The sequence below is a fragment of the Callorhinus ursinus genome, unplaced genomic scaffold (genome assembly GCF_003265705.2).
Source record: "Callorhinus ursinus isolate GAN/ISIS: 27379988/994484 unplaced genomic scaffold, GSC_fseal_2.0 scaffold12, whole genome shotgun sequence".
Lineage (NCBI taxonomy): Eukaryota > Metazoa > Chordata > Mammalia > Carnivora > Otariidae > Callorhinus > Callorhinus ursinus.
This window is the reverse complement of record NW_027397074.1, coordinates 35,330,744-35,346,688: the sequence shown is the minus strand read 5'-3', so window position 1 is coordinate 35,346,688 and position 15,945 is coordinate 35,330,744. Positions and strand designations below refer to the sequence as shown.

The window sequence follows — 15,945 nt, the reverse complement described above, 5'->3', positions numbered from 1 at the left end:
GGGTGATAATCAGGCCCCAGTAGGAAAGTTTGACTCTATTATAGCTGTCCTGGTATTTACACTATGTGATCGATGCCACTACTCTAGATTTCATTTAATATGATGTAGCTTTATACAAAATTATCTTAGTTTCCCCAATCATTACAAAGGTTTACTTGTGATTATGGTAATATTTTGTTTGCTTTTTTGTAACAGCTATTAAGTTATAAACATACAAGAAATGCTGAAGTAGAAATTATCACTTGACTGTATTTCAATGCTCTTCTATTCAGTGCAAATACATGTATAAACTTTCTCACAGTGGACTGGAAATACATCAAATGGATCACGTGGATAAAAGTTAGAAGAGTTCCGTTCTGCCTATTTGTAATTAATGAAGGATATCTCTTAAGTACTTTAGATAATGTGTATAAAACATCTGTATTTAATTATAACATCCTTCCTTTAGATGATGGGAATTAAATTAAGAAATATTTTGAAACCCCGAAACAGATATAAAAGTATTAATGGCTGTTCAAGAACTTCATTAGTATAACACTTGAAAAAGTTTGGTTTCATAAATCAACGGCCTGACGCTTCATTTATATCATATTTTCAATTTTAGAAAGGGAATAACCTTAACATATTAGGCAAATACAGAAAATATAACACTAGCAAAGACAAGGGTTGGATCTTTTTACTATTGTTATATATCACACAGACACAGAAAATGTCTTTCATATTAGTACAGATTTGAATAAAATTTTGTAACATATACAGTGAGCAGGATTTCTCTTTGAATTCTGTTGTGGACTGAGAATTTTTACAAGAATAAATTAACAGCTTGCTAGTCATTCCTTACAGAGGAAAAAAAAAATCCTGAACTGTTCTCATGGAAACTGGGACACAAAGTATGGGTTTTCAGTACTTGTTCTTAAGTATTGAAAAAGATCAGATTTTCTTTCTGGATGCTTTACTGGTTCCAAATGCCACTTCTTTTCAAAGTCAGTGTCAGTTCTGCAGTCCGTTTTCAGTCTCCCAGTGGTAAGAATATATTCAAAGGCTGTGTGCACAGCAGGGCAGAAGTCTTTCTCCATGACTGTAACTATATCACTCATCAGTAACCTCCTGCCATAAAGGGGACTTATGTTTTCTTTCCTTTTAGTGACTCCTTGGGCTCTTGAATGCCAGTCACTGCCCTGAGACCTGGGGCAATATTCACATAATCTCTGTCAATAGTTCCTACATAAGCTACTGGTGCAAACTAAATGTCAAGACAGCAGATCAAAGTCGGCGTATTCTAAAACTCATGTCCTTTATGGACCGATTTTCATAAACTATATACTCTGCCTTAGAAATAGATGGAAGCTCGCTCTTTGCTTTCTTCCATTTATCCCAGCAAAGTTTATTTACGTGAAAGACAATTTGATTTGTACGTAATAGTGTGAAATTCTGATGCAATGCATAAATCTCATTCCCCCCTCCGCATAGCCCCCTGGAGGTATTTTACTTCTTGTATTTTACTACACCTATTGTCTTATAGTAGAAATGCAAAACTCCTTGGGCTACTAAAATAAAAAGGCAGAGATTCCTTTGTAATACTTCACTGTCCTACCCCAGTGCCTGGTACAAAAGATGGTAGGAAATAAGTTCTGACTTATGACAGATTTTATTTTTAAATCTTCATTATGCTATAGGTAAATTATGACAGACAACAGTTAAGCATGTGTTTTTTACAGTATATTATATCCATTTTAATTATTCACGATTGCTTGGGGAAATGAATATAATTGTTGGAAAGCATTTTTGCTCTCTTGATTTCAAATACAAATTACATAGATCTAGTCTTCTTAAGTAGACCTGAGTAAAATACAATGGACCAAACTATCTTCTCCGAATACCTTTTCAGATCAGTTCTGGGTACAACGATTTTAAAATTTACAGCTTTCTCTAAAAAAAAAAACTGTATTTGGAAAACATGAGATTTAGAACAGAATGTACACCAATGCTATTTATGCTTATATCTAGCTGAAGTTTAAATATATTTATTACAGAGGTAAAAGCATGTTAACACATTAAATACAGAGGACTGAAAAAGGAGAAGATGAGCAAACAAATACTAGGCTTAGAGCCAGAAGGCGGTTTACTAAACTCCAAATAGAAGTTTCATTGTCCCAGTTCCCCTAAGCAAATTTTTATATAAAAATTACATGAGATCATTAGGTACAAAGCATCACAGAGTTCTCCTGCAATCTGTGAGACATTAGGCAAGTCACTTAACTCAGAAGGTAGCCTTGGTCTTATCTGTTTTTACCACCTTACACAATTAAAGTTTAAGGGTTTTAAAACGTGTGAGGAAAAGAAAGTTTATTATTCCCATTTTTCGTAGTAAATGGCTGAGGTGGAAGAAAAATTTAGACAAATGGAGGAAATTACAGAGGTCCTCATTAGTGGAGAAATTGTATTTCTATTTTCCTTAATTCTACTCTTTCTTACCAATAAGATAACAATTTGTTTCAAATCCAAATACAATGAACTTTTAAACTAAAGAAGATCCTTCGATTATATCCTGAATCAGCTGATGTTGGAATTGGGGGCTGTATGTGTGTGCATGCACACGTGTGTTTACGTTAAGGGCAGGGGTGGAGAGGGCATAAGAGCTATGGTGCAAATCCTTTAGCTTTCCTCTAGAGGATGGCAAAGTGAAACCACAGGTACATTATGGAAGAGCGAGTGGAGTCTTGCTAAACCAACTTACCAGTTTTTCGAAGGGGGAAATCATCCTTCGCATCCTGTGCTCCTGGTAATGTGTATTTGTAGGATGGAGATGTTCCACTCAGGGGTGGAGAGCTTTGATCCAGTGACGTGTGGTGGGCAGCCCTACCAAAGAAAAAGAGGCTTCACCATTTGCTCTGGAGTTTGCACTGTGTGTTGGTCAGCAGTAATCAGTTGCACATGCTGCACATGTGCCTCAGCTGTGTTTATGTTCTTCCTTTCCAGTGTGTACAAACCACAGCCTCACGGAACCACGTTCACTTTAGCAATAAGCTATATAGAACGCTGCAGGATCCCCAAGAATGACCACTGTGTGTCCAGTCACTCACTTATACAGAAGTTTGCTTCACTAAAAGAGAATTAACCAAGAGCCTGAGTTTGGATCACCTGGGATTACTGTGGGTGTTTTCTTACACGCCATACTAGTGAAAAAGTCATCACCGGAATCCTTTTTAGTCAACCGGGTAGAATAGCTAGAGTAAAAGTAAACATGTAGAAGGGACTTCATTTTCAAAAATTGCTGGGTAGTACATAAAAGTCCATGAGGATGGCTTTTCTACCATAGTGATACCACTGTGTCAATAGCCTCAGATCTCCTGACTTGTATAGCACTTCCAAGGTAAAGGTTGGCGATCACATATTTCTTCAATAGGAAACTGATTTTTAAAAATGTTTTGTCTTCCCTGCATAAATATAGTGAAAGGAAACGTTTTCAGGACTGACCACAGATTATCCAGTGGACACGAACATCCACAATTACGATACGTGAAGAAAACAATGAACAGGGCATGGTATCACTACCATGATGATTATCCTACCAGTATCATTTATCTGAATCACACATTCTCAAAAATTAACTGGTTTAAGGGCACTTCATCTAGGCCTAACAGGCAAAAAAGTATTAAATTCGGATTCCATAAATTAATGATTTATGGTGTCTGGCGTCAGACCCTACTGAAGTTCAGTTCAGTACAAAAAAGGATTGCTAAGTAAATGTTTAATATACCCAAGGGGACAGCTAAAGAACTTTCAGCTGACATGCTGTTTGCATGTATTTGTTTCCCACTTAAAAAAGGTATTGTGCCTTCTTAAAATGAGCTTTAACTTAGAAGGAATATAAATTAGTTATAAATTATGTATGCAATTTTAGGTAATAAAGCGGTATTTATTTCTGAACACCCTGTGGTGTTAACTGAACATTTGAAAATTTTCTTCAGGGACTGGCTTCTCAAGTCAACTGACATGCCTGATAGAAATTACGTAAACCATTAAAAAGTATTTATATGGCACTCTGGAATCTGCCTCAGTGATTCTTTTTTTGGATGTTGAGAAGGGCAGATACTTTTAAAACAGAATTAGAAGTATAATGACTCTTTAAATAGAAGTCTTGGGATGCTTACAGTTTCAATATAGAGTAATCAAGTATGTATTCCCTTATCCTTGATGATACGAGGAATCAAAAAAAACTCTAAGTGTAAAATCTGATGGTCATTCAGTAAACATATAAAATGAGAAAAATGAAACTATTTTCTATTACAACCTATTATCCAAACATTTGCCTATCAGTGTTTGCCCTGATTTTTAAAAACACCACATTCTTCCTATTTTCCTGAGACGAGAATCGTGTATCTCACAGTTCTCTTCACTGGAGCTGGGGAAACATGGTTCCCAACATCTGTAAAAGCAGAGTGTCTGATGTTGTCAGCTTGTGTGTGAGAAGTCAGTGTGCTCGGCTCACAGTGTAGCAAGAATTGAAGTCAGATGGTCAGGGGTAAACTTGTCACGGAAGACTCAGCTTTACTTCCTTGCCTCTGTTCTTTCTCTTCCCTCCCTTGTCTTCCTGCCCTTTTTTTTTTTTTTTCTTTTCCTTTCTTTAAGTCAAAAAGCTTCTGGTCTTTTAAAAATAGCTCAGATCTCCACCTTCTATGGAGCCAAGTAAAATAAAGTCTCAACCTGCCAAATCTTCAGAAATTATTGTAAAGATATCAGATGCACCATCTGAGAATAGAAAAATGCAAAATAGGAACTAATTTCTCTGCCCCACCCCACATTTCTGTTATTCATTCACCAAAAACCATATCTACCTCCTTGCCCTCGAGAGGACACTTGCTAACATTTACTAAGTGTTACTCTCTGTTGCATACTTGACCACATTATTTCCTAGGACCTTTCCAGCAACCCCGGAGGGCAGGTACAATCATTATGATCTTTTCACAGAGAAGGACGAGAATTCAAGGAGCTTGTCCATGGCCACATAGCTGAGAACTGGCAGACCCCAGTCCTTTGCCCAGGCTGACCAAGTACAGAACCTGTGTTCTTGACCCCTAGGAATGAAAAAGGCCAAACACTGAACATACGTGTACCAGAGCTTGGGATGGCGGCTCACGGAATGATTTTTTCCATTTGTTGGAGTGTCTTTTGTTGCTGATTTACTCAATAGGAATTCTTGAAGCTTCTGCTTTACTTCTGTACTTGCCACTGCCCCTGAAACACACACACACAGAAATAGATGTTGATTTGGGGCTTTGTCTATTTGTGCCTCTGGAGTATTTAGCAAAAATTAAGAAGTATCACCACTGGTCACTCCATATGAGGCTTTCCTATTAAAAGAAGAAATCAGAGTCTAAACAGGATTTTGAAAATGGCATAGTAATGTTTTGTAACTACTGCTCAAACTGCCAATTTTCAAAGGACCTTTGATGATTTCTTTAATTGCTTCTGAATAGGGAGTCCCAGAATTAACACTAATTTTTTCCTAAGGTTAAAAAAATGAGGAGTAAAACAATGCCTTTTAAAAATCAAGAGTCTTAGGGGACGGGGACCACATAAGTGATTGAACACAATACAGTGATCTTTCCTGAATTGCTAGTTTGAAAAACTCACGTTTTAAAAAACTCTTTTGAGCATTAAACAAATAAAATCACTGACAGTTCCAGTTCAAGTCATCTGATTTTAAACCGTGCTACATCCTGATTTTGAAATGACCTCAGAAAGGGGAATTATTTGGATCTGTCTCCCTCTTGTGGATAGTTTTTTTTAACAAATGTTCTGCCTTCAACCTTCCCAAAGTCTGGGTACTCAAAAACTAGTTGGAGGCTTGACTTATAGAGCAATTATTACTTGAGCAGGAGGAAGGTATAGTGGGGAAATGTGGAAGCAAGTTTATTAATAAAACAATAGGGCGGGGCGCCTGGGTGGCTCAGTCATTGAGCGTCTGCCTTCGGCTCAGGTCATGATCCCAGGGTCCTGGGATCGAGCGAGGCCTGCATCGGCTCCCTGCTCCGCGGGAAGCCTGCTTCTCCCTCTCCCACTCCCCCTGCTTGTGTTCCCTCTCTCGCTGTGTCTCTGTCAAATAAATAAAATCTTAAAAAAAAAAAAAACACAATAGGGCATGGCTAATTTGCTTTAGTAGAACATTTTTAAGGTTCAAAACAAGAGAAATCAGTATCCTTGCCCAAAAATGCTCCATTTACTTCCTCAGACACTGCAGACTGAATGCAGAGAGAGGAGATGTGAATGTCAAAGCTTGACATTGGGGTCCATAATTTATTCTTTTAACTAAACGCAGACAGTTTTGACAAGTTTGATTCCGCTCCTTATCAGGCTTCTTCCTGAATGACGACCAGCTGAACATGAGGGAAGAGATCGATCTTTTACCCCTGGTGCCTCTTACTTTCTCGTCCTCTATCTTTGCCTCTGAGGGGAGGAAGCGGCTGCTCTCTGCGGTGCCTCTCTACTTCCTGTTCTTGCCTCTGCTGCTCCAGTTTCTGCTCCTTCTCTAGGAGTTCTTGCTGCTGTTTGATGGCTAGGAGTTCCTGTTGCAACTTGCGAGAAGAGAAAGACATGAGAGTGTGCAATTTCTTTTGGCTTCATTGTCACCACTGACCCAAATCAAACTCTTAGGAGCTTCTGGAACTTGTTTCTGTTTCGTTTACATTTTTACTCACTTTTTGGGTAAATTATTGGAATCTCAACACAAACAACTAACTCCATAGATGGTCTTCAGATCATCAATCAGCACGTTTTTAGGTAGCTTCATTACCCGTGCCGCCCCACCAAGTCAGTACCAAATTTGCTCTAATCTTCAGTTCCCTGAGTAGCATCTCTTTGTACATGTGAAATATAAGAAACAGGCAATGGCAAAAATGGCCCAGAAGTCTGTTTTATCGAGTCCCTCCCGTGATAAATAAACTGAAATCTTCATTTATTATCCTGAGAAATGTTTTGAAAGTAATCAAATCGAAGGAATGGTGAAAAATGAGTTAATTTGGGGGAAGTCTACCTGAAACAGAATGAATGTCAAAAATTTCAAAACCTGGGGTGCCTGGGTGGCTCAGTCGTTAAGCATCCGCCTTCGGCTCAGGTCATGATCCTGGGGTCCTGGGATTGAGCACCGAGTCAGGCTCTCCGCTCAGTGGAGAGTCTGCTTCTCCCTCTGCCCTCCCCCTGCTCGTTTCTCTCTCTTTCTCTCTCTCAAATAAATATTTTTAAAAACCTTCAAAACCTTACAGAAAATGTCCTCAGATTAATGTATCTATACATCCATAGTAGGCTCTTCTCTCAGAAGAGCAGAAGCCTACTTCATTCATCCAGCAGGCAAAAACCTTCAGATTAGAGATGGGTCAAAACAAAATCATTTCCATTAAACTACTGTCAGGCTGTCTGAATCCCTTGACTTCACTTCCAAACAATAAGTAACAGGAACATGAAGGATTTTTTTTTTTTAAGATTTTATTTATTTATTTGGCAGAGAGATACAGAGAGAGAGTAAGTAGGCAGAGAGGCAGGCAGAGGGAGAGGGAAAAGCAGGCTCCCCTCCGAGCAGGGAGCCCAATGCGCGGCTTGATCCCAGGACCCTGGGATTATGGCCTGAGCCGAAGGCAGCCGCTTAGCCGACTGAGCCACCCAGGCGCCCCGAACATGAAGGATTCTTAATAACTGTGTTGACATGTCTGTTTTCTCTCGGATGGAGAAATAGGTACCTATGAATAATAGTAAATGTGCTCCCTGCGGAGTAACTAAAGATTTTGAGTCCCACTTAGGCTCTGCTATTACTAGATATGAAATCTAGGCACCTTACTAAACTACTCAAAGCCCTGGCTCCTCATATGTAAGACAAATAATCTCCGTCAAACATCATGTTCAGAATGCACATGAAATTTAGTTTGTAAGTTTGAACCATACTGATTTCAATTATTATTACTGTTTTTAGATCTCAGTCCTAATGAAGTTGGTGTAATTTGCTATTTATATTAGATAGCTACCTAAAACTCTGAAATTTATGCTGAAAAGTAAGACAACAAAAACAAAAAGCTTTGTGGACTGTTATCAGTGTTACTCTGGAGTGAAAGGAAGCCAACTTCGCATGCCAAACGTGATGGCCTCACCTCTCCCAGAAGGATATGGTTAGAAGCATTTCTGGTTATTCTTCTTATTAAAATCTTTGGCATTTTGGCTTTGATATATCAATCCCTTATTGGAATACTTTATATACTCCATTGTAAAAGAAAACTTTATAACTTCACTTAAACTCTGCCTTAAATATTAATTCTATACAGTTACTGGGATTGGTGAAATTGATTTCAACCAAAACCCCAATGAAATTGAAATTTAATCTATCTTAGGAATCTACAAAAGCACACAATTTAATTTCCATAGCTACTATTCATTATTGAAGACTGCAAGAATGACACTTAAAAAAAAAGAGAGAAAGAAACAAAACATCAACTGCCCAGTTTCAGATGTTCTGATACATGACACAGGGAGGATGATGTGGTAGTTTTGATGGCAGACAAGGCAAGACTACAAATCTTGGAACAACCATTTACTGGTGTGTGGTATTGGGTAAGTTTCAGTATGTCTCTCTGCCTGACCTTATTAGGTAGAAAAATGGGATAAGAGCATCTAACTCAACAGATGTTGATTACAGAAGCCAAAGATTCATAATGTTAATATAAGTAAAGTTTCATGTACTGTGTGTTCCTCATAAACATAAAATCCAAATGAATGTTGAAAGCATCAACTCAGCCTTTCCCATAGAAAATGCTGAGTCAGTCCACAATAGCCAAACTGTGGAAAGAGCCAAGATGTCCATCGACAGATGAATGGATAAAGATGTAGTATATATACACAATGGAATATTATGCAGCCATCAAAAGGAATGAGATCTTGCCATTTGCAATGACATGGATGGAACTGGAGGGTGTTATGCTGAGTGAAATATGTCAATCAGAGAAAGACATGTATCATATGACCTCACTGATATGAGGAATTCTTAATCTCAGGAAACAAACTGAGGGTTACTGGAGTGGAGGGGGGTGGGAGGGATGCGGTGGCTGGGTGATAGACACTGGGGAGGGTATGTGCTATGGTGAGCGCTGTGAATTGTGCAAGACTGTTGAATCACAGATCTGTACCTCTGAAACAAATAATGCAATATATGTTAAGAAAAAAAAAAGAAGAAGAAGAAGATAGCAGGAGGGGAAGAATGAAGGGGAGGAAGTCAGAGGGGGAGACGAACCATGAGAGACGATGGACTCTGAAAAACAAACTGAGGGTTCTAGAGAGGAGGGGGGTGGGGGGATGGGTTAGCCTGGTGATGGGTATTAAAGAGGGCACGTTCTGCGTGGAGCACTGGGTGTTATGCACAAACAGAGTCACGGAACACTACATCAAAAACTAATGATGTAATGTATGGTGATTAACATAACAATAAAAATTTTAAAAATGCTGAGTAAAATAAAACAAAAAATTTAAAATGTAAAAAGCTTCCTAAACTTAAAAGGAAATTTAAAGGAGGTCTTTAGTTTCTGAGAAAAACAGCTTACTATTACTTTGGAAAATCATTTCAAAAACTGAGTTTTTCTTTGAGCTATCTCAGAATCTTTTTTCTGTCAAGAGCCTCCTCTTCTCTATTGTCCAGATGTCAGTAAACCTACTGTATTACTTTGTTTGAGCTAAAGTAGCAATTACCTACTTGCTACTATTAACTTGTGAATAAAATGAAACAATACATCAAAAATTTTTATATTGATCTTTACAACTACAAAAGGTATCAAATATAAATGAAGAGAAGTATTTAAACCAGTAATGTATTACTATTGCCCTGTATTCAATGCAACATGAATCAGTTACCACAGCCAAATGAACTATTATAGTTACTCTTAAAAGTGTGGTGAAGAATATAAATTTTATTCATTCATCACTGTCATTCTCACATGCCAAGAATGAATGGAGAAGGAAATCTAAACATCAATGTTCCTGGTATTTTTTCAAGGGTCAGATAATAATGCTTTAAAAATAAGTCTATAAACTAAATTAAGGTTTCCTATTCTACAAAATACAGCCATGAGCTACTGGTTCTATATGAGACCCAAAACAAAATCCCCACTCTTAGTTTTAAGGTACCTTATAAGATTAATAAATTGCAAGAGTTCTTTTAGTAAAGTTCCCTAAAGAAGAAAACTATGATGTTTTACATCAGATGTCAAAATCTTTTTTGGAAAAGAAGATAAAAGAGGTCTTTCAGGCTAAGGAAGTATATCTTAAAAAAGAAAGGACGTAGGGAAGAACATATAGCATTTTTAACTTCTCAGACAGTAATATTAGTGTGGTAGAATTTTATAATATGAACATAGATTAGTTATCTATATTAATCTGACATAAATGTGCTTGTATTTGATATGCAAGTGGGTAATAGATCAAGTGTCTAGAACCTGTAATTTGTTGCATTAGTAAATTAACATGTATTTACATCATTTTGAAGGACATAGACATAAAAATTGAATTTTATTATAAGTATTTGCTGATTTATATTACTGTCATAATAAATTCAAACTAAACATCTACTTAATCAGACCAAAATAGCTTTGCTTTAAATGTCTTTGTCAAGAATGTGAAAAGACAATTTCACAAATAAAGCTAAAGTGATATTTATCTTAAAGATACAAGAAGAAATAGATACACAGATACATCTAAAATGACTTGATAACAAAATAGTCTATCATAAAAAATTCTGGGACAAGGATATATTTCTCCCAGCATAATTTACCCAACTTGGTTCTCAAACTGTCAACTACTCCCAAAATTCTTTCAATAAATTCTTATCTGCAGTCTATTAAACTTACATTAAAATATTAAAAACATTTACATCAGTTTCTTCATATAGAATTCTCTTGAGTTTTTATGTTATTATTTTAAATGTATACATTTTGAGGCCTTCTTCATGGGGAAAATTAGGATATATTCAGAACATCTACTTATAGGGAGGTGGGTGGGTGGGTGCGGGAAATAGGTGATGGGGATGAAGGACAGCGATTGTTGTGATGAGCAGCGGGTGACGTATGGAAGTGCTGAATCCCTGTATTGTACACCTGAAACTTGTACTACGCTGTCTGTTAAATAACTGGAATTTAAATAAAAACTTTTAAAAATCCCCTTATAAACCAAAAACAAAGCAAAAGGCTCTTTATTTATTGTTTCTGAGAAATAGTTTATGCAGATTCTTTAAAAGTATCAAATGGATCTTCCCAGGCTCATGGTTCTTCTTGGTAGAGAATAGACGGGGCCAATGAACAAAATCATGTAGAAGACAAACTCAAAAGAGGTTGGAAAGTTACTATTCCCTACTGTTGATACTGTAAAACTAATGGATGAGAGTGGTAGAGGCCCCTCCGAGAGCAAAGCTGGGTTTTAGTCAGCGTTCTTACTACTTACTCAAGGTTTCAGCAGTAAAATCACAATTTCTTCCAGGTCATACTTCCAGGTCTTAATCACAGTGAACACCCTCCCCCCACAATGTTCCTTCTTAGGCCCATGTCCTGTTGCAAGCTTCCTGGAGTGAAAAGGTCAGAGGCAAGGAAATATTTGCTACCTTGATGTGCTCCTGGAGCTGAGCCTGGTGCTGTCGTGTCAAGTTTTCATGCTGTTTCTGAAACTCAGCAATCAGGAGCTGCTTCTGGATTTGCTGCTGTTGCTGGATGAGGAGTAATTCTTGCTGTAGTTGCTTCTCGCGGACAACAGGATCCACCACGGGCATCATCATCCTGAGATCTGTCCTTAGGTCTAAAGGTGAGATGGGCTCTAGGCCCACAGGAACTTCTGACTTCACATCCACTAGAGAAACAGGAGGAAAAAAAAAAAAAGGGTAGGGAGGGGGCATGACAGAGGATAGGAACTTAGTACATTGATTTGCAAACAAACAAAAATTAAAAGACATTCTACCTTAAACAACAAATTTTATGTCAACAAGTGTAGTCCTTTTTTACAATGATGATAAAAGGTCTTTAGAGTATCAGTTTTGGTAAAATGGGCTCTATGCTAATTTTCACCCAGCAACCCCCTTTCATGAGTCTTCTAAATTTTTCTTTTCAAAGACATGAATCCTGCCTCCCCCTGCCCCCCCAAAAAGAAACCCCAAAAAATCACAGAGAGATGAATCCAATTATTTCCTGGTATCAAAGTCATTCATAAAACTTACTCTACTGGATCACAAGTCAGGTCAACTTAGGACAAACAATGCTACTTTATTGAAGAAAAGATGCCAGGTTATAATAGAGAAACTTCTTTCACAACTCAATTTCCACACTTGCAAACATGTTAGTTTGTAATCAGAGTCAGAAGGTATATTCTAAGATATATTCCTCAAGAATTAAGGAATTCCTTAAGATTTAAAGCTTTCAACAATGTATCTGCAGGGCTGTTGGACCTGGCAAAGAAAAATTACAAATCTGCATACTAAAATGTTGAAAATGGTGAGTAGATTAGTTAATCAACCACAACAATGGTGCCAGGTCTAAACAAGAAGGAGTGAAAGTCACCAAGTCTCTATGTGCTGTTTTTTCAATGATGATAATCTATATTTCAGTTATCTTATTCCTAAAATGAGAAAGGCACACAAATAGTGAGGAAGCTTAAAACAAATCAAACCACTAGAGGAACAAAGACTGGATGAGAATAGTTAATTTGACAAGAATTATAGGATATTTAAATTTAAAAAATTAGATAACATATATAAAATTCTTAGCACTACCTCTACCAGATTAATTTGTAGGACATATAAGCCCAAAACTTCATAGACAAGGTAGATAGGCAGTAACAACATGGAGCTGTTAAAAGAATTAAATGGGATAATCCAATCCAATGACTTATAACATATAGAACATTTCTCAATAAATGCTCTGGGTTTTTTAATTATATAAAAATGGAATTTTCCTGTGTATGAAAATAAATCAACACTGTGTGGCTAACAAAACAAAAATATTAAGAGCAAGTATGCAAATAAAATTGTATGAGATTTCCATTTAATACTAGAAAATAAAAACACTAAAACTTCTAGATAAATGGAAAAAAAAATAAAGGAATATAAACAATTTTTATTTTTTTGTTTTTTTTAAAGATTTTATTATTTATTTATTTGCCAGAGAGCGAGAGAGAGGGAGCGCTCACAAGCAGGAGAAGCGGCAGAAAGAGGGAGAAGCAGGCTCCTCACTGAGCAAGGAGCCAAACGTGGGGCTCAACCTCTCAGGACCCTGACCTGAGCCGAAGGCAGACGCTTAAAAGACTGAACCACCCAGGTTTCCCTAAATAAACAATTTTTAAAAATTTACCCTTACTAGTAAAGAAGTGCAAATTTTAAGTCAAAGTGAGGCATCATATTCCAAACATTAAGTATCATCTATATGATTCATGTATATCCATATGAGTGTATAATGCCCATTGTGTGGTGTAAGCATATGACCAAGTAGATAATTATATTTTGCAAGTGGTACTACCAAATGGTTAAAACTTTTGAAAAACAATTTGGTGATATGTAAGAAAAATCATCAAATATTCTACCATTTGATTCAGGTTTGCCAACTATAGGAATATATCTTAAGGAGACAGTAGTAACAGGAAAATACAGTTCCATTCTCATACTGTTTGCTGAAGTATTATCATTTTAAATGAAATCCACCAACTACAAGGAAATGTCTAAGTAAAATATGTCACATCCATATGGTGGAAAAACACGCAATCATTAAAAGTAATGTTTATGGGAACATGAAGAATGAATGCTATTATAACATTAAGTGAAAAAACAGTAATAAAAGTGACATATACCCTCTGATAACTCCTTAAATAAATGTAACTTAAGTCAATATACATTTACTGAGAATCTTAAATTCCAAGGTTTGATTCTAGATGTTGGGTTCAGTAGGAAAGCAAAAAAGACAAAAATTTCAGCCCTCTTAGAGCATATATTCTAGTGCGTTTTTGATTGTATTAGTCTCTGAATTCTTATAGTAAAGACTAGTGAGATACAGAACAGAAGACAGTTGTATTTAGGGTGGAAACAGAAATAATTTTCCCCGTCTTACTTTTCTGTATTTTTCCAAATTGCATTTAATGCTCTGACTACCTACTCTAAGTAACTTAGATTTGTAAATTCCAGGTGGGGAGCTACAAAGTTAATTTTCCATGAGGATCTAAGAGCTATTTTCAGTGAGTCGAGAAAGGCTAACCGAAATCTTGTCTGTAGAAGTTAAGGCTGCAAATACTAAATGAAACATTAATGTCCTAACTTATCACTTGAATTGCGTGTGCATACAAGGCACGTGGTATGCACGTTGTGGGAGAGGTGGGGAGGGGGGCTGGTGTCAATCCTGGGTTGCTAACGCTGGTCACTTTTCAATGTATTGAACAGAAGCTTGCGTTGATGGTACTACCCATGTCACTTTAAAGAAAATGGTAAAACAATTTATTAAAAACCATAGTTTGGTGGACGGTGTCTTCCAAAACACTGATATTTATCAAAGGAGAGATAGTAATTGTGACAAGTTTGGGATTAAATGAGGATGATGGTCTGTAAGATTTCTTAGTTGCAATGTCTGATGTAGAACTTTCAATCAAGACTCTGGAGTAACATGAGATTTTGAGCATTAATTTATAGAGCTGATGTAATTCCAACCAAAAGCAATGACTGTTAATGATGTATATCATTTTTGCATTAAAAAGGCCAAACTACAGCCCCCAGTGTTTACATGGAAATCCCAAAAAACAAAGGTCAGAATTTAACCCTATAAAGACACAATGTAGAATTTCAGGAGAACCTGGGGTCTCTTCTTGTTGGCATTCTTCTTATCCATAAACTGTGAACATCAAATCCCTAAAAAAAACCCCTCCCCACAAAACAAGATAAGGAGGGAAAAAGTCCCAGAACTCTCCAAAACAGCTATTGTAAACCTCAAAGGGTAATTTGACTTCTTAACCTGCTATCCCAACAGAAATGATTGTGTCTGACTGCTTGCCTTTGTTCAGAGACTAATCACTAAATTGTGAAAAATCACCCTCAACTTACAAAAACTGCTCTTGATTATAAATAATTGCCCAAGACTGAGAGAAAGCGGCAAGCAAGATCCCAGTCTTTCATCCAATTTATTCAGCAGCAATCCACATTCCATTTGTCTAGACTAAATATAGCAGCGTTTATACAAGAAATCAATAGTGCTTGCAGAGAGGAGAGCAAAGGCATGAATATTTCATCAAACTCAGAGAGAAATGGCAATCAGCAAACTGATGGTTCTGCGTAGGTCATCTTTGGCCTGCTGGATTAGTTCTGTTACTTGGACAATAGCTCATCTCTGGCTAATCATAATCATATCATAACCATTCTTTCTATTTTTAACATTAATTGCATTGTGGGTGACAAAGACTCATCATATTCCAAAAGAAGTGATGGATTTTTCTTACAGCGTCTGTGACAGGCTAATAAGCCTCCCTAGGAGCAATAATAGTAACACAAGACCAGGGCTAGTTTCAACAAGTTACAGTCACTTTCATATCACAGAATGTGAAGGAAAGGGCATTGTCCACAGCTGTTGTATTATCGTAATTAGAAATAATCAACTTACAAGAAAAAACTTACAACCAATTTTAACAGTGAGGAAATGGAATCATCTCTATTCATAACATGTCTTGTCTTGGAACATGCAAATTCCTTATAAATTACTTAGAACAGGTGCTAGTGATACATAAAGTTAGAAAGAAGTTGATGCAAACAAATTGTAGTTATTAGTAGCACTAATTATAAACAAATCATGTTTTCTTAACAGATCGCTATTACTTTAGCTCGAGACCTCATTACTTTATTTGGACTCACTATGTTTCTCTGAGATTTCAACTACATGCCAACACATATATATGTGATATTTA

At 36.8% G+C, this 15,945-nt stretch overlaps 1 protein-coding gene across 7 annotated transcripts in view; it reads right to left on the bottom strand.

Annotated features, from left to right (window-relative positions):
• Nucleotides 1-15,945, bottom strand: part of LOC112824959 (histone deacetylase 9) — a 636,385-nt gene that overhangs the window by 341,895 nt on the left and 278,545 nt on the right. For 3 of the 7 annotated variants that reach the window (XM_025872990.2, XM_073898931.1, XM_025872991.2), the window contains 4 exons: nucleotides 11,627-11,868; nucleotides 6,428-6,578; nucleotides 5,112-5,238; nucleotides 2,738-2,859 (listed from right to left, as the gene is read on the bottom strand). In XM_025872990.2, coding sequence (XP_025728775.2) covers nucleotides 2,738-2,859; nucleotides 5,112-5,238; nucleotides 6,428-6,578; nucleotides 11,627-11,868 — 642 coding nt within the window. The remainder of the gene's footprint in view (nucleotides 1-2,737; nucleotides 2,860-5,111; nucleotides 5,239-6,427; nucleotides 6,579-11,626; nucleotides 11,869-15,945) is intronic. The other 4 variants (XM_073898929.1, XM_073898933.1, XM_073898930.1 and 1 more) reach the window with 2 other exon arrangements.